The 23,278-nt window shown below is 34.3% G+C and overlaps 1 protein-coding gene across 1 annotated transcript in view; it reads right to left on the bottom strand.

The window, feature by feature from the left end:
• LOC129218447 (putative fatty acyl-CoA reductase CG5065) overlaps positions 1-23,278 on the bottom strand; it is a 62,331-nt gene that overhangs the window by 10,259 nt on the left and 28,794 nt on the right. The window contains exons 7-10 of the mRNA XM_054852722.1: positions 17,969-18,013; positions 11,015-11,133; positions 9,920-10,159; positions 2,333-2,462 (exon numbers count right to left, since the gene is read on the bottom strand). Coding sequence (XP_054708697.1) covers positions 2,333-2,462; positions 9,920-10,159; positions 11,015-11,133; positions 17,969-18,013 — 534 coding nt within the window. The remainder of the gene's footprint in view (positions 1-2,332; positions 2,463-9,919; positions 10,160-11,014; positions 11,134-17,968; positions 18,014-23,278) is intronic.

The raw sequence follows: 23,278 nt of genomic DNA, 5'->3' as shown, positions 1-23,278 counted from the left end.
TTCACAAATTATCGTTCCAGAGGAAATGATTGACCAAATTTGTAGCTGGCTCCCGGACTAAGAGGGTTAATGCCGTAAATTGATTGCGTGGAAAGTTCAGTATGTGTATTATTTATTACTTTTATGCATGGAAAACTGAATAACGCAAACTAGGAATTTATTTTCTAATATTTCCTACATTTGCATCAATATTTACTTCATAAATGAACTGAAATAGACCAACCATAATGTATGTAATCGTTAATCGATTGCTCGCATAGATGATAAACGTAAAATCTAGACTAACTGATATTTTGAATCTACAAGTTGTAAAACTTTAATTTTTGATACAATAATTAATTTTAAATGAAAATTAAACACACACCACACACACATACACGCGCGCGCGTACAAGCATGCGAAATCTCTATTGTATTTTTAAGTTTTCACTTCTGTCGGAAGTCCCATAACTGCCTTTTTTTTTTACTTTTAACTGTTTTTTAAACTTTAATTCCCTGTTTCAGAAACTGCAAAAGAGAAAAGTTTGGAATTATGACAGATATCGCTCGTAATGAAGCACATAGCTTAATTGCAGCCGGTTCTTCGTTTCGTATGATAGACAAAGTTCAGTTCTAAAAATTCGACTGAATAAATCTCTGAAAAATGGAGCTAGTCGATAATTGGACATATTAAAACACGAAAGCTTAAAAATGCTTCTCAACTTCCATATACAACATTAGTTTTCAAGTAAGATTAAGTTATCATTGATTAAAAGAGTCAAGGTGTTAGGTGGTAGTTATTTAGTCTCTAGAACTAGGACTTCAAAGTTTAGGATTTCAAAGAAGAAACATATTTCCGTATTACATCTAGTAAAACTGCCAAGTAAAACCCAAAGCTAATCCCTGCTTAAGGTGACCAAGACAGTTTCAATATGCGAAGAAGGAGAAAGCTATGTAAAGTTGGTTTTTACAAAAAAAATTTCTAGGGCATTGCACATTTACTGGGCCTCAGGAAAACTCATTCATTTTAAAAGAAGAAGCAATTTAGAAACTAACCTCACAGGATATCACGTTTCCGCCCACAACACAATAGCTTTTTTAGAAGACTCAACTGATGCACTATTTCCCTAGAGTACTTGGTACCTTGATAGCTACGCCTCAGTTAATAATTTTTCATAATGCGACAGTCGTTTTTACCGCGTAACGGAATCCTCCTTTTGTAGTGAAGAAAATATTGTTTTGATACCAGTTCTCAAAAATTCAAGCTTAAATTTACAAGATATTTTACTATTGAGTAACAATAAACCAATGATACAAAGGGGTTTATCAAATGTTTATCAAGCAGTCACCCTTTTTATTCACATTTATCTTAAATGAGGTAAAGACTCGCATTGCGGGCGTTACTCCCTTTTGTGGGGTAAAAACCCCACAGTTTTGTTTTTCTGCTAAATTGTAAATTTCTATGTTATTGCTGATCAGACAGAGCTAGAATTTACAGAGTTTACAGGAAACAATCCATTCTACGACTCTTATTTGAAAAATCGGAAAAATGTACCCGTTATTGACCATGATGTTATAGAACCTGTTAATCGAGAAGTTCTAGAAACTAAATAACAACCACCTTGACATGGCTCTTTTAATCAATGAAAACTTAATCTTCCTTGAAAACTACTGTTGTATATAGAAGTTGAGAAGCATTTTTAAACTTTCATATTTTAATATGCCCAATACTCTACTATTTGGAAACTTAGGGCTCATATATATTTCTTTTAACATCGATGAGAAGAAATAGTGACAGGAAAAAATATATATATATGTATGTTCTTTGGAGGAAAGTTAACTTATTTACAGAAAATACCTGCAACAATGAGACTCTTCAAAGAAGTTTTACTCGTATTTGAGCATCTGTCACTTATGGGATTATAGTATGTAAGGGAGAAACTTCTGAGCTAGGGTCGTATTTTTGCAATGAAATATTTTGTGTGAATATTTTTGAGAAACCTGTAATGCGGAAAAGGAGGGAATTTTATGACACATCCTTCACAACAGAACTTTCTTGTATAGAAATAAGTCTTAAATCGGATTAGGAATAATCTTATTTCCCGAAACGCGATTGAAAATTGCTTCGAACGAACGCTTTTCAAGCAACGCTGCGATGGTATAGTAGTGACAGATAGGACAATTGGAAAACAAGACAGGAGGAAAATTTAAAGCTTTGTTGAGTGAGAATAAAAGCTAACTGGCAATAGAAAATCACCGAATCCCTGAAAACAGGAACCTAGTACACATCAAAAGACGATATATTCCCCCTATGTAAAGATACATTCTTTCTCAAGTGAAATTTAGCTACTTACTTCGTTATCTTTAGCGTCCATTTTCTCTGCAAGAGATTTGAAGTTATCCGTACTGAACTTCCATTCATTCACTACAAAAGTTTGTATCGACTCGAGTGATTTATCAAGGAAACGGTATAGTGACACTAATCTGCAAGAAAACAAAAAGTTTTTATCGAAGCAAAATATTCACTTAAAATCTGTTAAGCTTAATTTATTTGAATAGGGGAAACTAGAGAGACTTGACCCATGATGGTTTTTTCCGTGAAAAGGATATTTTTTTGGAAATTTTATTCATATTATTGGTTGGCCAGTCACACAGCAGTATTTTACAGGGACAAGCCATTTCAGAATTATCAGTGTTCTTCAAGAAATTCAGTATTAAATGAAGCTGTACCTTAAAAGTAAAGTTTGAAGATTTTGGAACTTTTCAGATTTTAGCTTCCAGTTTTCAGGGAAATGAATTTTAAAAGTATGCATGCTTTAGTCACTTTTCTAGCTATCTATTGATATACGGTAGCGGTAGTTTTATAAAACTTTAATCTAAGTTGCTAAAAAATTAAGATAAACAAAAGAAAGCTAACTAGGGAGCTTTGACTCTAAGATTTATTTGATACTTTTGTTTAATTTGATGTTTTTTTCAATGAATTTTAATTTCTAAATAGATAAAATATTGTCATTTAGTCCTAATGGTTTGATTTTATTCGTGCAATGACTAATTTTGTGAATATGGAGGCCTATGTTTTTTAATGAATAACTATAATATATAATATTTGTCTAAAAAATTGTTTTTATTTGACAAATAACTAAAATACCAATAATCTTTGAGCCCAATAAGTTTTTATGTAGTAAAGTAACTGAAATATTGCTTAGGTCTGATCTGATAAAGTTTTGAATTGAACTTCTGCTCTACTGCTAATATGGAGTAAGGTTAATAATAAAATGATAGGACATCAAAACAGTCAAATGAAAGCAATAAGCAATCGCGATAGCTCAATAAAAAAAATTCAAACTTCACCAAAGGGTGAGCATTTTATATATTCGCTTCAAGTATCAATTGCTAAAACAAAAAACACCATTAAAACTGCGTTTTTGATTTCAATATATAGGGTCTGGTAGGGTAAAGTGTATAAAATCGTCGGTTTTTAACTTAGATGAATAATAAATACAGTAAATTCTTTAATCACTTCAACTTTTTTTTTTACTTTGCATTATTAAAGAACACGGTACATTGAATTTCAGGGGGAAAATATTGATTTAAGTAGTTTTAAAACACTTCCATTTCCCTATGTATTTATGACCACGTTACCCCATGGGGTGGGGTAAAGTAGTCATAGTTAAAAAGATGCAAAACCGTTACAAATAATCCTAATATTTGTATATTTCGGTTATTTTTATAGTTACAAGTATATGCACAAGTATATGCGGGTATACACGAGTATATACGTGTCGTGTAAACATGAGTAAACACGTTCATATATGATTAGATACATGTATACATCAGATACATGCATGCACGTGCCTACTCAAGTATATACGTGTATACACGAGTATATAATCCTGTATACGTAATCACCTACAGGAGTGTTTACGTGTCTACACAAGTATATACGTGCCACATTTATATACGCGTATAAACCAACATCATATGGGTGTATGCACTTGTATCTCGAGTATATACGTGCCTACCTGAGTATAAACATGTATAGTAGACGTATATACACATACACAAGTGTACGTACATACATACATTGGTATACACCAGTTAATTAGTGGATACATCCAGTGCGTCTTTGTACTTTATTGTCGTGCTTCCATATATATACGCGAGTAGACGAGTATATACGTATGTTTAGGTGTAAACACGATTATATTCCTGTATAGACGTATACACCTACATGTATACACCAATACACGTATGTATACACGAGTATATCCGCTAATATACATGTATGCTTAAAGAGGGAATTCAAGCTCTTGGACAAAAATCTAAGGGGTGTGAGAGGGGAGGATAAGAAGCAAAGAATCATAAGGAACTTATAGTCGCTGACACGCTACATGTACACAAAGCCAGAAATTGATGAATGAAAAACAGATCACAAATTTGATACACAAAAATGATTTTACCCAACATTTTAGTTTTTAAGAAATATTTAGAGCAGTTGTTGAAAGCTACGGCCTGTAGTAGCTCTAGTATACTAATCGCACGCGCAGACTGATAAATTTTTTTCAAAAGTCTCGTTATTACGACGCATGTATTACAGCTGCAGTCCACAGATTTCATCAATCGCTCTAAAACTTTCTTAAGACCTAAAATGTTGTGTAAAATTGTCTTTGTGTTATAAATTTGTGACCGGTTTCTTATCCATCAGTTTCTGACTTTACGCGCATGTAGCGCGTCAGCGTTGTGACCATATGTTTCTTATGATTCTTACTTCTTATCCTCCCCTCTAACAGAGCTTAAACTCACTCAAAAGCAAGTATATCATATGCTTGTATGTAAGTGTCTACTCGAGTACGTACACTTATATTCGTGCCTACCAGAGAAAATGGTTAAAAGAAAAAAAAAAAAAAAACGAGTATAAGCGGGTATATACGTGTGTAATCTAATATATATATATATCCGTACAGATAAAAAATACTTGCAGATACCCATATACATAAGTATTTATTGGTGCATTTATGTGAATACGTATATATGTTCCTACATGAGTATATGCGTATGCTTACGCATATACTCGTATATTTAATCCCATTTACTGTAAAAACAGTACATATTAAGTGAAATTAATATTTAATTTATATCTGCCTTATACTTGAAGATTAAATGACTTTAGAAGAACAATATTCGTTAAGCCTAATATTATGACCACTTTACCCCATCTTACTTAAATTGTTCTAAAAAATTATCCAAAATAGATTCAGCTAACCGCGAATGAGTGAACGTTCTTGAGACATGTAGGAAGCTTCCTGTACAGTCAATCACAATTCTAACAAACAAAATTTCCCAAGGAAGTTAAAATAGGTGTTTAGACTTAAAAACATTTCGTATTCACACAAAATATTTTCTTTAACCAAATAAAACTTTTGGCAGTTGTAAAATTTTGTATTCAGAATGTAGTTTCTAACCGCCCTAGCCTAAAATAAAATTTTCAGATTCATTCGAACAATTTTTTCCAAGCTATAGCCATTTATTTGAAGTATGACCACTTTACCCCATTGACCACTTTCCCCCACTAGACCCTATGATTCTGCTTACATTCATAAGGGGAATCATATCTCCCTAACTCTAGAGACCCTTGACAAAAAAGCAGGCTTGATGAATATAATTTTTTTGTACCATTTCTACTTGGAATTATGCTATTTTTATCCATAATAATGTGCAAAATGGCAAACGATTTATGCATATTTTTTTTATTTCGTTCTAACTATTCTACGAAAAAAATGGGAAATGAAAAACCAAAATTGGGTCAAGTCTCCCTAGTTTCAACTACTAGCAGCCTTTGGCGACAAACTGGTTCATCTTTTCACAAATTTCTTTTTTTTTATATCTGTTATCTTTGTACGAGAAGCCACGACCTCCCTCGCGGCGGTTACTTCAATAATTTTGATTTGTCTGTAAAAATTATTTTTATCTACGTACCACTGTATACCTGTCAGAGCCCGGCTACATGCCGATTTGACCGATTGGGCCCAATCTGGTCCCACGCTAGCACTTGCACTTATTGATGCAGTACTGCTGCACTTTGTTGCAGTAATTTCCAATTATGCGCAATGAAGCTTTGTTATTCTTTATTTTACTTTTCAAGCACAAAGGTATTCAAAGTTGGCGAGTTTTTTTTGATACGAACATGGGTGTTATTGAGAATACGCATTCTAGCAAATGCAACATAACTGACCAAGTGAGTAAACGGGATCTCGCAAGTACAATTGAGGCAGTGAGAAGCAAGTAAGTTAACATTTTCAAGTTTTCAGTAAAACGGGTTTAAAGCTGCGGCCCTAGGTAGGCTTTCATTGAAAAAATTTTCTAAATAATTCTGTATAGCAGCACCTACCAGGGCTACTAGCACTATCTCTTGCCCCAAGACAGAAGGTTCACCTACCATTCGTACTGGTTATCTCTAAATTTTAAGTTTTAACACTTAATCTCTTTGCTTCTCACTGCCTCAATCTGTTTTAGTTAGCGTCTGTCCCTGTGGTAAATTGATGGTTATGGCTAAGGTGCTTCAACTGGAAACTGCTTTATTGTTATTTAGAATGTCAACAGAAGGGGGTTTGCGTGGTAAAAGGACAGTGTGACCGGAGTCGATTTTGCTTTGATAGTGTAGTTAATATTTGAAGTCAGCAAAAACTCAACACTGTGCATCGTTAAGACGTGATTAAATGAGAAATAAAATAGTAAGCTCATCAAATATATCGTTGTTCCGATGGAACATTGACGTAACTGCAAAGCTAATTGAAAATGAGTTATTGTCGTCACTGGGTCCAAACGTGGTTACCCCATTCGGAGGAACACCGACAGATTTGTTTTTCAACCTTTTGCCACCAGGGAAGTAACTCAACTAGGTTTTATTGCATGAGGTAATGAATAAAATAATTTTGTATATTTGGTCCAGCTACAGTGGAGCCACATTACGCATTTTCATCAAGCCCATTATTTTTTGGCCAAAAATCTTTTCCAATCCCATACGAGCGAGGAATTGTTAAGACGCATTGGAACTTTTTCAAGTACACTTTTGCGTACCAAACGATAGTTGCTAATTGAGATGCGACTTTAGTATTCTACAATTGGTGTACGGAATTCGAGATAAATAAGATTAATTCAGGTATCAAAAGCAGTCCCTCCGAAAAAGCACAATTTGTTTTTACATAAAGACTTAACTTTTTGAAGAATTAAGTCAATCCCGCGGGATTGGCTCCTTACAATCCCGAAATCCCGCGGGACTGAAATTGACGCGGGATTGCAAACCCTAGCTGTGGTGTGCTTACGCAGAAAAATTTTGAGCCTTTTATACTATGACGTAGGTCATAGTATAAAAGGCTCAAAATTTTTCTGGCGCTCAAGGGCTCTTGTTCTATTACTACAGAGTCAGTATAAAAAGTAATGAGACTGAGCCGTGTTCTAAGAATTTATTGCAGATATTAGTACTCACATCTAAAATTCTTCAAAATAAGACCCTTGGCTTAGCGCACACTTATCCCAGCGAGTCTTCTAAGCTTTGAAGGCTACTTTATAGCCTGCTTTCAGAATGTCTTTTAAAAGTCTTGTACAAGCGCTATCACGGCCACCAGATTTCCATGGTGATGCCATTTTAGTGATGTTTTCATCTTCGGGAATAAAAAGAAGTCGACTGGAGCTAAATAGTGGCTGTAGGCGGGCTGGGAAAGCGTAGAGATACCACTATTGACCAGGAAGTCTTGGAGGATGAAGCAGGTGTTTCCATTATTTCTCAAGTTTTCAGCGATGATGCTGTGAACTGTCATTTTATCAAGTTCAACTTCATCTGCAATCGTTCTCACACTTAACCGGTGGTCCGAATTTAGCACAACATGTTCCACATTACGTTCTGTTGGTTGACGGACACCCTGTTTGAGATTCAATCTCGACGCTCTCCCGGCCATCTTTGAAACACTTGTGCCACCGAAACACATGCACCTTAAACAGACAATTATCTCCGAACACTTGCTTACATATCTTTGAAGCCTCTGAGGCCGATTTGCCAAATTCCACACAAATCTTAATCTTGTAACGCTGCTCAAATGTTCTCTGCTTTTTGGAGCTGGAACCGACATTTGGAACAGAGGTCCACTATAACGACGATGCTGTCCGAACGAAGATTCCCAGGCGACTGCGGACCGGAGTGAGTCCCACCAGCAACCCCCACCATCGACCTAACCAGTCTCTGCGCACTTGAGAGGTACAGTCGCATCAGGAAAAAATGAGTCATTACTTTTTTTACAGATCCTGTATTATTCCCTTTTTGAAGTTAAAAAAATGTTAGGTTTTGAAAAATATTTTAAAAAGATGCGTAACAATGTTTTCTCTTGTAATTGATAATAAAAACTCCTTGCAGCAGGTAAAGATTCAGGAAATTAAGAAAAAAAATAGGGAACAATTTTACCTAATTTTTCGGGAAACAAATTTAAAGAGAAGGGAAATAAAATAAATATGTCTCAAAAAATACTTCGTTTTTGCTATCGTTATCGTTCTAATGCAAGGCTTTTTTCTGAAATTCTAATCACTGAAAAATCCCCTTTTTTCGAAGTTTTGATGAAAATTCGGGAGATATTAACTTTATTAGAGAGTTCGGGAGATAGTATCGATATTCGGGAATCCTACGAACGACTGTGGAGGGTTGACAGCTACGTATGAATCATTCCATGTCAACTGACCTAATGCTCCCCCCCCCCCCCCCCACCCGACAATCTATTTTCTATGAAATTTGAGTCATACCTATGCCTTTGAAACTGACAAAAATAACTTTTCAGCTTCCAACTTACAAATCCTGAGGATCTAGGATCCCCCTGTTAAAGAGCCCCAAAATGTAAGGACAGCTTCGTGAAACGGATTTCTACGTTTAGTATAAGCTTTCAGAAAATTTAATTATAATGGAGAGCTGAAAGTTTAGCAGCACATTCTCTTGTTTAAACATTCTACAATTTTCGTGTGTTTAAGCTAATTAGCTTTTGGGTAGCATTGGCAGGATTTGGTTTTCGGATTTTAATTGTCAAATTCTGAACAATGGTCAATCAAAAGCTCATACTTTGTAATTCTACTGACAAAATTGTTTTTACTGTGTTACAGTAGCAAAGCTTAAATATCAATTCTGTAAAAGATATTGTGATTCAAAGTGGCTGTCAAATTTATTTAAATAAAAAATATCCCGTTTTTGATGTGATGTAGCTCAAGTTAACCTTAAAAAATTTTCCCCCCACCATAAGAAAGAACAGGCCTATCAGATTTTTCCCCCCTTTTCGGCATTCATTCAGATAAGGATTTAAAACATGCGCTTAAAATAGTGCCTGTCGCCAGGGCTGGATTACTAAACAGGCCGTGACCTAGGGCCCCCAAATAGCAAACATTGTTTTAGTCAATAGCTAAAATTGTTTTTTTTTCCCCAATGGCTAAAAATTTAAAATTTGAATCGAGAGGACCCCAAAAAAATTATTTGGCCTTGGGTCCCCTGACATCTTAATCGGGCACTACCTGTCGTGCACGGCAAAAGGTTGTGCTACAATGTTTAACGGATGATTGCCGCGGAAACTTCTCTGGAGTGGTTAGTAGGTGTGATTAGTCGAAAATAGTTTGCTTCTCAACTTCAAAAATTTCATTCATCAAACAATTAATCGTTTATTTCTAATAGTTCAAATCAGTTGTTAGATTGTATTTGACTTTTTTTTTTCCTTAGACAAGTTCTTGATGGGGTTGCAATTTTTATAACTTTATTTAAAATTTGCTAACAAGGAGAAAAATGATGCAATTTGTTCATTATTAAAGAACTATGTAAAAACATCCCACTTAGAAGGTAAATAACAACTTTTCACTTTATACTCAAGCGATGCAATATTTTCTAGAAATACACAAGAAGCAATTTTTGGAAATCTTACTTAGGTTTACGTCCGCTCAACTTCAAAAGTCCATCAATGGCGAAAGCTGGAACGTAGTGTTCAAATATTGAAAGCAGGAAATAATAAACTGGGTTCTTGCACAATATTAATTTTGGATGCTGGTAAGCTTTGGGTAAAGGATACTTCAGAGTCATTGTAAACAATGTGTTTATATATTCTCCCCAAGTACATGGGCTGACGTCGCCTGAAGTGCAGTTCAACACCAATGGAGACTGAGCTCTGAAAAAAATATATTCGTGTTTAAAAGTTAACACGTCTTCAATCGATATGAATTTACAAATTATCAACGAAGGAAAATGAACAAAAAAAATATCACAAAAAATAAATTATTCTTCCATCTGGAGAAAGAACATGCTGGACATCATGCAGAATGTCTTATTTATCAGTTATCCTTCCTACGCACACAGTAGCTACAAAAATGTCCCCTCAACACTATCAGTAATCCCAGTTACGCTACGCTGTCTTAGGGTTTTGCCCCTGTAAAATGTTTTTTGAAGTATACATTATAACTTCAGAAATTAAATCTTAAAAAAAAATGTTTTGACAGAAATTATGCAGAAAAGACGTAAATAGAGCAAGGATTTTCAATGATACAGTGAAAAAAAAAATAAATAAAAAACTACATGTTTGAAAACGTGATAGAGAATTTAAAATAACAAGGCACAAAATAAAAAAGACCTAAGTAGCAGCGAAAAGTAATTTTCCAATTAATAAATAACATGCTGATTGCTTGCTTTCTTGAAGTTAAAAATGAACTTTTTTTTAAAACAATTTCTAGCTGCAACGTAAACTGCAGCAAAACTGGATTAGCAGAAAACAACCCGGTTTTGTGCATTGGCCATAAAACTAATTTTCCCGAGAAATACATCATTACTACTTCAGTATTTTCAAGCATCTTTTTTCTAACCCTCAATTTTCGGGAAACAGAAGACAAGCGCGGAATATCCGAACATGAGATAACTAAACACGATATAAAAAGGAAGGGGGGTTAGTGTAATTGCAGTTTAGGACGAGCATTATAGGTTGAAAATTAAAAATAAGTAATTTTTTCTTTCCGAAAATTTAAAAATATACCTGTCTGTTCCTGTGCACCAGGCAGCTACGATATGAGCATTAGCAACTACATCAACTGGGATATGATCAATTTTCTTTTCTGTATCTACACGTAAAACCCGAATAAATCCTTTTCCAATCTATAAAAGAGAAATGAAAATAGGCTGAAGGTTTTTTTTTTTTTTTGACAGAACTGAAAGTTTATTCGACAGATAGGGTAAGTGCTCCAGTAGTCGGCCACAAAGATATAAAACTGCTTATAAATAGTATATATATATAACCCAAAATCGGATATGGCGCATCCCACCCCACACATTCATTTACCTATCCCCAATTATCATCCAATAACAGTTAAGTTGTGGGTACTTTTTCTTTAGTAACGAGTCATTTTATTTTAAAATTATCATCCTAGTTTGCGATTCTGCTTTTTTTCTTTTGTTAAGACACATTTTCTTTAAATGTTAAGAACCCTTCTTTTTTTCGTTCTGCTGCAAATTTAATTTTACTTTTGTTTCAATGGAGTATAACAATGTTTCAATGAAAAAGCAAACTCCTTCTTAGACTCAATGGTTTTTGGAGGGGGGTGGAGACCACCCCTCTAGAATGGTATCGTGATCAATTTTCTTTTCTGTATCTACACGAAAAACCCGAATAAATCCTTTTCCAATCGATGAAAGAGTAATAGTAATAGACTTAAGGGTGTTTTTTTTTTTTTTTGACACAACTGAAAGTTTATTCCTCACCTAAATTTTATTTATCACCTAGAAGGTATGGAATTCTACTATAGTCGGCCATGCAGTTCGAACACTAGTTTTATGCTGTTTGGTTGATCTACCAAGGAGTCGGGCACGTTCTTAACATGGAGATTCAAATGCTCATCAAATAGTAATTAAAATAAAGTATCTAAATACAGCGACAACTTAGCTATGTTGAGTAGAGTAAAAATTCCCTTTCTAACGTTATTTCTTCTAAAGAAATAAAATTTTCTGCCTTAACTTCTTTTTAACAAAAAGAGTCATTTTGTCATTTTATTGCTTCTAATATGGATTTTAATTTACAATTCTCGAAAACAGGTGTTGTAAATTCAATCCGTCGTTGCGTTTAGAATAAAAGTTCTAATACTCAACATGTCATTACCAAATGTTGATTTATCGTTTTCCTTATCAAACCATCTTACGTTGCTGAAATTTAAAAAAAAAAAGATTTGATTTCAATTAGTATTCATTCGGCAACTAATAAACATTCTAATTGCAAAGAATGAAGATGTGATACTTCAATAGTTACGTTAGCTGAAGTTATTTCAATGAGTTAAACCTGTGGTTATTCTTTCTATTGCTCAATATGCTAAACTATCTGCTTTACCAAAGGTTCAAAAAGTCTATTTTATTGAGGCTAACAATTTCAGGTGTTGGTACCACTTCTATAACCAAATATTTAATTCCTTGTGTTTTCTTCTCTAGGGAATCAAAATTTATTTCTTGTTTAAAATAATGCTGACTGTACTTCATAATTGCACTAAGTAGCAATAAATTCCATTTTAGTTCATTCAACGTTTACTAATATTCTTGTTGAGAGCTGTAAGATTATCTTCATGACCCCCCCCCCTCTTTCCAAATTTCAATTTACCTACATACAGACTCGTCATTTGGGCGACCACGGGGGGGGGGGGGCAATTAATCTCTCTGGATTTTCTAAACAATGCAATTATGAATTTTTGCTTGTATTTTTATGCTTTTTTTTTCATTGAATTAATAACCTTTGCCCCCCCCCCGGAAAACTTTGAAAATAGGGGACCTGCCAGCTTAATTCATCTTACTCCAGTTCGTTCACACCTAAAGTACCTACCTTTATGATACATTTTGTTTTAGATGTGTCGTTTATTGCAAATCTTTTAGATGTTTTTCCAAAAGATTTTTACTTGCTTTGTTTTGAGGTGAAATTGTTTTCAAAACTGCAATTTAAATATTATGTTCCGTATGTTGAAGTTTCGTTTTAATGGACATGGACCCGTCAAATGTCAATCATAAGTCACTCTTTATCGATCACGAATTCTATTGGCTCTTTTATTCATTCTTTATATTAGCAGAAACAGTTAATACAGAAACCTTTTAGCGCTAGGGAGGGTAAAAAACGTATTGCATGAGATGCATATCTAAACTGATTGCAGTTTGAAAAATAATATAACCAAATGTTACGCTGACATCAAGAATGCAGAATTCTTTAGCAACTTCTGGAATAATTAATTTTATAAATAGAATGCTTTGCCGTAAGTTTCTCATTAAATGTTGTTCAAATTTATTCACTCGTACCCCATAAGAGTAATGAAAATGAAACTGTCGACTACTGTGCTCATACATGGCCGAGCACTGTATTTCTATGGCCGACTAACTGGAGCATTTTCTCGTATTAACAATAGCTTAGTTTTTAAAATAAGAATGTTTTTATTTCTGAAGCAATTTAGTGAAGCAATATCAGAAAGGTATTGCCGAAATTTTTACGATGTTTTGGTTGTTGTATTAATTGCTGAAATTTATTTGTTTACAAAAATCAACAACCGATCTCTTAAATGGGCGATTACTGGAGATATAATCTACTAATACTACTCTATATAAATTTTCAGGAATAAATTTTTAAATTGAATAAAGCTTTATTAAACTATTCATTTGAGGTCCAAATTGCGTCTCATTGTGGAAAGGGGAAATTGTATCAGACTGGATTTTAACTGTTGTGATGGTGATAATTAATATTAATAATACAGTACCCCTAAAGAATTATAACATCCATTATTGCGACATGCTGTACAATGTACATTCAATGAATATCCTAAGAAATCATGCATAACCGTATTGATGCAGTCTGCTCGTCGTTCCCATTGATGTGAAACACTCTGTTAAACCTCCAAAGCTGGCTCAAAGCAGCTTTTTAATTTAAGGTTTAAACAAATCGAAAATTTTAAACCCATCGTTAAACTAACAAGCAAACCTTCAACAGCATCGAATTCCAGTGATCGATCATTTAAGTTTAACGCACTTAAATAAAAGAAGGTTGAACAAATTTCTCTCGAAATGTACTCCGCATCTCATCAGTGCTCAAGTTAAACAGGCAGGACTAAATTTAGCAATTAGTAGCTCTTCCTTCCAAATTTGGCTCAACCTCATCTTATTTAAGGTGCAGAAAATTATTCGACATTATTTGCAACTGTAAAATATCGAACTAGTTCGAAAACACTGAAAACAAAACATTATTCACCGGCGACAATGGTGGCACATCTCAAAAGTTTGGGAAATGAAAACATACGAAAAAAAATGGACCCCAGAAAAAATGAGCCCTTTTAGATCAAATTGCTCATTACTGAAAAACACCAGTAGAGCTTTTGACAAAATTGTTTACGAAAGCAATTCAGTCACGTGAGATCGATGAAACTATTTGAACATTGAAGGGAATCGATACAAGAGAATGCAGTAAGAAATTCAAACAATTTTATAGGGTCAGGCATATCAACCTCCAGTGGATAGGGCACTACGTGAGTTGAGGTGGAAGTGCTAATGAAAGAAAGCAGTCTATGTGCCATTTGCAGTAGTAGCAACGGTATGGCGTGGTAAGCACATTGAGAAGAGATAAAATGGAGGGAGTGTAGATCTATGTTTCATTCGGGAAACAAAGAACCCAATTCGTCGCTGTTAGTCACACGACTTGGCGTCTTCGCCTCAGTTTTCACTAAGCCAATGATTTTACTTACTCCCTCCATTTAATTCCTGCTCTAGGGGTAAGCATAGTCATGTGTTGTGGAGGAGCATATTCGAAATAATGGTTTTGATTTCTACTAGTCAAGATTTTCCTCATTCGGTTCCAATTCGGCAGGGATGATCCTGTTTGGCTAGACTAGAAAAACGAGTCACGTTGGGAAAATCACAATCCAGGATTTTTCTTACATTTCTACCAGAAAACCGCTGGCCTACTGCATGTTGAAGGGCTAAACACTTCGGAGATTCTTGGATGGACATTCTCACGAGTGCCACATTTTTCAGCGGTGTAACGGTATGAGGTCGGCTAGACCGTTTTTTTAAATCTTCACTGCAGTACTAGTGGCTTTAAAGTTTGATATTCATAGTTTTTTCTTATATGGAGCAGGGTCATGTTAGCCAAATTGGAACCGAACGTGAAAGCCTTGCTGAATAGTTATAAAAAAAAAAAAAAAACTCACCATTTCGAATATGCTGCTCCACAACTCATGACGATGCTTACCGCGCCATGCTGGGTATTTCACGGTTATTTGGACAATTATGTAGAGTCCGTAACATGACTTTTTTTGCAACAAATTTTTAATTTACTATTTGATTAGCATATTATTTTATTTCGAGTTTGTCCTACCAACACGCAAACTCAAATCAAAATAATTTGCAAATCAAACAGTAAATTAAAGAGTTGTAGCAAAAAAAAAAAAAAAAGTGTCATGTTACGGATTCTACATTTGTCCGAAATTCTATGAAATTGCCCCACTACTGTAAATGACCCATATACTGCTTTCTGTTGATACCACTTTACCCACCGCATTCCCATCACAACTCAAGTAGCGCCCTCTCCAAATACGAGAGATTGATAAGCCGGACCCTGTGACAAAACAAATACTCTGGTTGTCATTGGTGACCGTATATCCCAACTTTTCAAACCTACAACGTACATACAGCGAGTCCCCGTATAACCTGCAGGACTTATTTTCACAACCGTTAGTCACAACTGTTTTTGCAATATTAAGTATACATACTTAATATTGCAAAAATGGTTAAACAAGGTGCAGAGTGATGTTGAAAGCTTGAATCGAAAAAGTGAAAAAATACGAAATCTAACTTTTTATATGGTCCCTATGTCCTATTTATATTTAGGGAAATCACCAGCGTAAAAAAAATCGAACACAAAATGTTTTACATTCATAAGACCGATATTCACAGGCATATGAAACACAGCATTTTGTGACTCATAGTACTACTTTATATACTCGTGATTTTCTGAGACCCATATAGCTACTTAATGAACCTGATTTTTTTTTGTCAACTTGTAGGTAGTGTGTCTTTACGCATACATATAAAAAGTTAGATTTCATATTTTTCCTTTAGTTTTTCGCTCAAACTTTTAATACTCTGCACCCTATTGACCATTATTGCAATTGGAAGTGCTTATCTAGAGTTAACTAGCAAAACAGTTAACTATCTAGTTAAGAAAACAGAGGTCTTGCAAGTTAAACGGGGACACGCTGTATACCTTAAATGGTATCAGTTTTTAAAGATATGATTGCACTTTTTATTTTAAGAACTAAAACATATTAATTTTCAAGATCAACAGAAGCAGAGTAAATTAAGTAAAACGGGTGGGACGAAAAATTCATAAGTAAAAATTCATAAGTAAAAATATGCTATCAACTTCGAAAACTTGTAAATTTCATCTGTTATCTCAATGTTGCTACGTATTTGTTTCTTTATAATAGCCAAAAACTTTAGAAAACATAATCCTACGAAATTGCTTGGTCATCAATGCGAATGAAAAACTGAAATATTTCAATAAACTATCTACGTATTCGTTCGAACTTTCACATTTCTTTCAATTTTGAATCTTTGACAGATTTTGTTTAAACATTTTCCTTATTGTTTAAAATAAAAACCGATGAGGAAGTGCTAGTGACAACTAGATCTTTTTCCCGTTTATAATTTTTGAAACACAGGGTCAGTCTTTTAATGGTATGAAAGCAGTTCTCTCTTTCAGAAATAAAGAAAACCTTTCTTTAACTTCGAAATCGCAATCTTTAACTATATATCCGTGAAGAAAAACTAGCTACTTTTTTTTTTTCTTAAATAATGTGTGGTGTCATTTGACTGCAATTCTCACCAACTTCCCTTTTGCATGTGAAGAAAAAAAAGCGCATGGACGTCATATAAAAGAGCGAAAATCAACCAGAAATACCAATTTAACGCTTTATTTAAAATTCAGTCGACATGCGACTTCTTCCGCAACAACGTTATTCTTGCTTTAATAGCATTTTAATGTAAATGTTTCTTCTCTAAAACTTTTACCGACGTTAAAAAAAAAATCGTAGTTTTTGAGACGTACTCTTATCGTTTGAATCTGGAATAAGCTGCTGTGTTCGACTCGGTACCCCGCCGAAAGCATTTACTCTTAATATGCTCCTTGAAGGTAAAGTCGGACCACAAGCTGTTAAAACAGCACAAATAGTAGCATATGCTTGTGATACGTTTCGTTGTTGAATATAGATTTTCTCAGGCGATAACAGCTCATGAAATCCATTGTAAGCAGTATTGCAGTTAGTATCTTTATCATTTGCATCAGAGCAGCATACAGGGAGGGTCTTAGGATTCACCCCCCCCCCCCCCCCCCCCGAAAATTTCGGTTTGAAATTTAAATGCTCGTTTTTATTTAAAAATTTCCAAAAATAGTTTCAAAACTCAAATGTCTTTCATATATATATATATATATTTTTTTATGAGACACAAAAAGTAACTCCCTATGCACTACATAGTATCACATAGGGCCCGAAGGTAAGAGGCACAACAGTACAAAATACACAAAATAAAATGAGCACAACATACAAACAATTAACAACGAATAGAGAAGAAAAAAAAAACACACACACACATACAAAAAGGTCAAACAACTGAATAAATAAAACGTTTAAAAAGAGAAAAAGTCTCGACACTCTTTGCATAAAACGCTTTCATGATAGATAACCCGACGACTTGAACATCAGCACAAATAGCGCAAAGCTCCGTATAAAAGTTTTTACCCCCCCCCCCCCCCTCGAAATTATTTTCTGGTTACGGCCCTGATTTGCATGCAAGAAGAAAATCATATTCCAATCCTTAGCGGCATTTATTTTCGTTCCACCAAATGACAGGACTTTTAGGAGATGGAACGACAGATTTCTTGAAAACAAAATAAAAGGAAAATAAAGAAAAAGGAACTTACCCCCAATGATAATCCTACCATTCCGGAACCTTCTTCAACATAGCCCTACATAAACAAGAAAAAAGTTCAGTTGCAATACGAAGAAATGAAGTATTTCAACTCAAATTAGTACACAAGTACAATCTTTTTCAGAATTTTGAAGTAGCATGATTTAATGCTCAACGAGTATATTTTCTCATAATTCTCAATCTTTTTTGCTCAAAACGTTATTAATCCGAAAATCCTATTTTTTTTGGGGGGGGGGAGCATTTTTTTTTTTAAATTAATTTATTTTTTGTCGTCCAATTCTTAAAAGCTGAAAAAAAAAAAAAACAGGCGCATAGAAATCTAAACGAAGAAAAGGTGGACTTGTTTCAAACAAACTTTTTGGCATAGCCCATGTCAATTCAGGGAGGCAAAGAGAATCTTATCTTCCGTAGTCTTCGGTTTTTAAATTTAGCCAAAATCAAAATTCAGAAAAAAGTTAGTTCTACTTTCTATTTTCCCCAAAAAAGTTCCTGGCCCGAGATAGATCCCGCCATAGATGACAACCTGGGAGCCATTTCTCACACGCGATTTTAGACAATTTTTTAAACTGCTTTAATCTCCGGAATGATGCACTCGATTGTGTTGCGTTTCTTTTAATTTCGAATCAAAATATTCGCTTTAATGCAGTATAGACCATTTGGAAATAAAGGGCGTCCCAAAACAAACGCAAGGTTTGAATTTGCCACATTTTTGCAGTAAATTGTTAACAACACTGGAAAAGAATAATTTGACAGCTGAGAATTAAGGGTTTGTAAAAATGGAGCATTGTACGATACAGCAACGTGTTTTCACTTTTGAACAATATTTCAAATATAATGAAAGCTGAAGCTGATCAAGCAGTAACTGTTACTGCTGTTCGATATCGCGACAAAACACAGTTCTTTCGGCCGAAGTTGGATGTCATTGATGTGGCTAATATTACGACTGTGCCACGTGCTATAAAGGCAGTGAGTGAAACAATTCAATTAGTGCATGAGACATTTCCTAGTCTTCTACTCTCGTTTCGGTGATCAGAATTGGAGCTCTAGATTGTGTGATTTAGCTACATTAGACAGGCCCGGATCTATAAATTTTGGGCCCCCTTGCAACAAAATCTATAGGGTCCTTCCCCATAGGCCAGCAGTATATATTTGTAACGTTGATAAGTTTTAGTGCTAGTTTTTTCCCCAATTTCTTGGGCTGTTGTGCCCCTTAAGGACGTAGGCCCCCGCACTGCGGGTACTCAGATCCGGGCCTGCCATTAGATTTCTTCTCATTCGGTTATTTGAAGTCGAAGGTTTATGACAACAAGCCACCCGTGCATTATCGTCGTGTCGTGATATCTAGCATCAGTACTGCTTGACCAGCTGCAACTTTCATAAGTTTTGCTATATGAAAAAACGCTGCGTCGTATAACGGCGAGACTTTTAAATTTCGTGTTAATATAGGACACCCTTTATGTGCTCAATGTTTCTTCTTTTAAATGACATTTTAAATCAATTTTCAGTTTTTTTTAAATAGGCAATTTCAAATTTTTTGATTTTTTTTACTATTGTACAGTATTATTGAGTACTACAGTCTCTGAAAGAGTGTTTCCACTTTTGTGTTTAATAGATTTTAGAAGCATTTGAAAAAAATGAATGTTTTTCAGGAACTATTTATGTAAATGTAGACTTTAAAATTCAAAATTTTATTTAGTAGCAAGTGGTCAGAAGACACTTCATTTAGTTATATAGTCGAATTTTCATTTTTTGTTGCCACATCCTTCAAGAATTTCTTTTTTTTTAATGAAAAAAAGAACGAATTCCAAGTCGATATTTGCTGACCGAAACTTGAATGCCGATACTTTCCTCCGCGCGCAACGTTTTAGCGTAGTGCCAGAAAATTGCTTTCTTCTTTTCGCAAAAAAATTAAAAATCCTGGAAAAAGTTGCAACTAAAGTGAAAATGTGGCTATTTAACTAAATTAAGAAGCTTTCGACTACTTGCTACTAAATAAAAGTTTTAATTTTCAAGTCTACCTTTACATATACTGTTCCTAAAAAACACTCATTTTCTCAAATGCCTCTAAAACCTGTTAAATTCAAAAGTCTAAGCTCTCGTTTTCAGGGAATCTAATATTCAATGGTTCTGACAACTGAAAAAAAAAAGACCGTAGTAAGAAAAGCTGAATACATATTTCCAAATGGGGCACATTGTTTTAAAGATCAAATAAAATAAGGCAACAAAATAATGTACACCGTTCCGGAGATAAAACAGTTTTGAAATTTTGTTGAAAACCGCAAGTGAGAAACAACACCAGGCGCTATCTTTGGCAGGCTGTATCTCTGGTGAGAAGTGAAAAAAAACTAAAATATACCTTAACTTCCTTCTTTCCGAGTACGCACCCCTGCAAATGAAAGGGAAGCAACGGAAAGTTATTTGGCCTTGACATGCCGATTCTCGTTTCATAGACTATTGCGTTACTGCAGTGTCAGAAACGAGTAAGTGATACATTTTCTCGAATCCCTTCCAAATCGGTTTGAAGTGTAACAAGAGTTGAATATAGGAAGATCTACGACACACATAGAGCTTGATGTGATGAAAGTTCACGACACTGTCATGCGAAGTTCCGACGCTACACAGAGCTTTTTCTTTCCGGGAGATACCATTTTCAATAAATCAGTCTTGTGTGTCGTTCAAAAGTACCCAGTCAAAACAGCTGTTTTGAACTTGTGCTGTTCTATCCATATATGTACAGCTATGCTCTTTAATTTTCTTTTTCATTGAATACAATGTTGAAATTGAACTGATTTTGTTTAGAGCTCCCTGTATTCTTAAAAGACTTTTCAGAAAATACGCATAGACCTCAAAATTTTAGAATGCGCATAATTTTTAAGCAAATACGACTACAGTAAGCACCCGATTATTTACGGGCGGATAATCCGCAGCCTTTTACACTTTGGAAAAAAAAACTTTTTTTGGCAATGTTTGACTGAATGCAGACAAATGCTCGCATTTTAACTTAAGTACAAAATTTTATTTTTAAACATTCCTATTTATTTCTTCCCCTCCCTTCCAATGACAAACCATTTAAGGTCACCGAATCTTGACTAGTTGAAACCCGATTCTATATATATATATACTGTTTTAGATATTCACTACTGATTTTTAGACCTACGCTACTTACGTGCGTAAATCAGTGGCCCCCCGCGGATCAGTCTTTAAAAAATTACTCTCCCCTCTCCTTAGAGTTTTTGGTGTAACCTAGCTTGATCTGTTGCAGGTTAATCGGGTTGCACGATTTGCTCGACTAAGTGTGTACTCCGTTTGCAATAATGAGCTATCTTTTTCAAACATTTACATGCATTTTTTACATGTACTTTTATCATTTTAGCTGTAGTTGAAATTTTTTTAAGTCTTATTCATCTCTTTAAGAGCTATTACTAGCATCGTTTTCAGCTAATTTGCAGATTATCCGCGAATTCGCTTATCTGCGGTTGCTTTGCCATCCTATTCCATGTATAATCGGGATTTAACTGCACTTCTTTAATTTTTTTAATGTAGGGGTGGTTGGGGGTGATTTTTTTTAATGTAGGGTTGGTTGGGGGAAATAGGTCACTGGTGGCCCTAAAACTGAAATATGGATAAAGTTTTCAAAATTTTTTCCACTGATTATGTTAAATTTCATTACAGTGATTGGTTTTGCATGTATTTGGGTTGTGTAGAATTTTTTCTAGGTCCTAGTACTTAGTCAAAAAAAAAAAAAAAAAAAAATTTGAAATTTTTTTTTTTTTTTGTGAGTTCAAGCAACATTTTACAAAAAATGTTTTCAGGTTTTTATTATTTTTTATGATTATTAATTTGTCACTTATAGATTAACTTTAAGTTCATACAGCAAAGAAAATTTTTGTATAAAATATTGTTAATAAGTGTTTAAGAGGAGGGGGTTTCACTTACTTGGTACATCTTTGCTATAAGGGGTAAGTGGGTCCCCCTATAATAATGGGGATTTCAAAATCAAAAGATTTTCCATCTGTATTGGTGAAATACAAGACAACTATGATGACTTAGTAGGAATTGATAGTTCAGCTACAAAAACTGTTAAAACTAGTGATTATATATTTATAAAACATGCATGAAAGAAAATCATTAAGATTTAAATAGGTCTAACGTTGGAAGTTGATGCAAATTAAAAAATCCTGTTGAATTTGCAAGAACGAATAGAAATAGTGACACTTTTTATTGGCATAGTGCAGATGATGTTAAAATAATTACCGAGGGATGAAGCGATAATGGTTCCTTCTTAGCTAACTTTATATAGACGCAGTGTCATTTAGTGCTTCCAATTTCTTTTTCAACTTATAGTTTTGGCAAATTTACTCAAATCGATCTTAATCAATTGTATTACGTTCATTAAACTCACCTTTATATGTGAAAGTAAAATATATCCCTATAGGCTTTCAATAAATTTCACAAATGAAATGTAATGATTTTAGTTTTAAAATTTTCAGTGTGATACAGATTTAAAAGACAATAAATATCTCAATAAATGGATGCATTTAAAAAAAATAATTCACATTAAAAATTTACATACGTGATCATATAGGACCCTCTTACCCCTTTTTTAGATATGTTTCATTTAAATTTAAATAAAATGGGGGTAACCCACTTACCGCTTACTATGGGGTAAGCAAAGTCAGATAAAAATATAAAGTATCTCCGCACGCAACTCAAAAGTATCTGTAAGCTAATAATTGTCAATCGCATAAAAAAAAAAAAAAAAGACGGGGAAGGGGGGGGGGGGTCGGATTTCAAAAAAAAAAAAGTTTATCATAGGAAATAAATACATTTAGTCATAGTTAGACTGGCTAAAACAAAGTTATAAAGCAGAAAATTGCAAATAATTCCAGTTATACGCTTTGAGGTTACAAGGAAGTAGTTTTCATGCCAATTATGCGAGCCAATGATCCAAAGACCTAAGCTAAATTTCAAAATTTGAAAACTAAGCTTCTTTTAGCAGATATCTTTCCATTCGTAAGCTCACATATCTTTGGGAATTATATCTCCACTGCATATCTTACAATGGTGGGACCTTTCTCTTCTTAAGCTGTCAAGTCAAGAAATCAATAGGATTCAGGATACCCAAATTTCTGAGAATGAAGAAAAAACTAGCAATTCGCTACTTCTTGAAAATGCTCTGTTGAGGGAGGGGACAAAAACAAGCGCAATAAATCTAGTAGCAAAAGTGTTATATATGAAGATGAGAGATACCACTAGGAGCAAGTTCCCTGTCTGTCTTTGGTCCCTTTACCGTATTTTTGGG

This window comes from Uloborus diversus, chromosome 3 (assembly GCF_026930045.1).
Source record: "Uloborus diversus isolate 005 chromosome 3, Udiv.v.3.1, whole genome shotgun sequence".
Taxonomy (NCBI): Eukaryota; Metazoa; Arthropoda; class Arachnida; order Araneae; family Uloboridae; genus Uloborus; species Uloborus diversus.
This window is presented reverse-complemented; position numbering and strand designations above follow the sequence as displayed.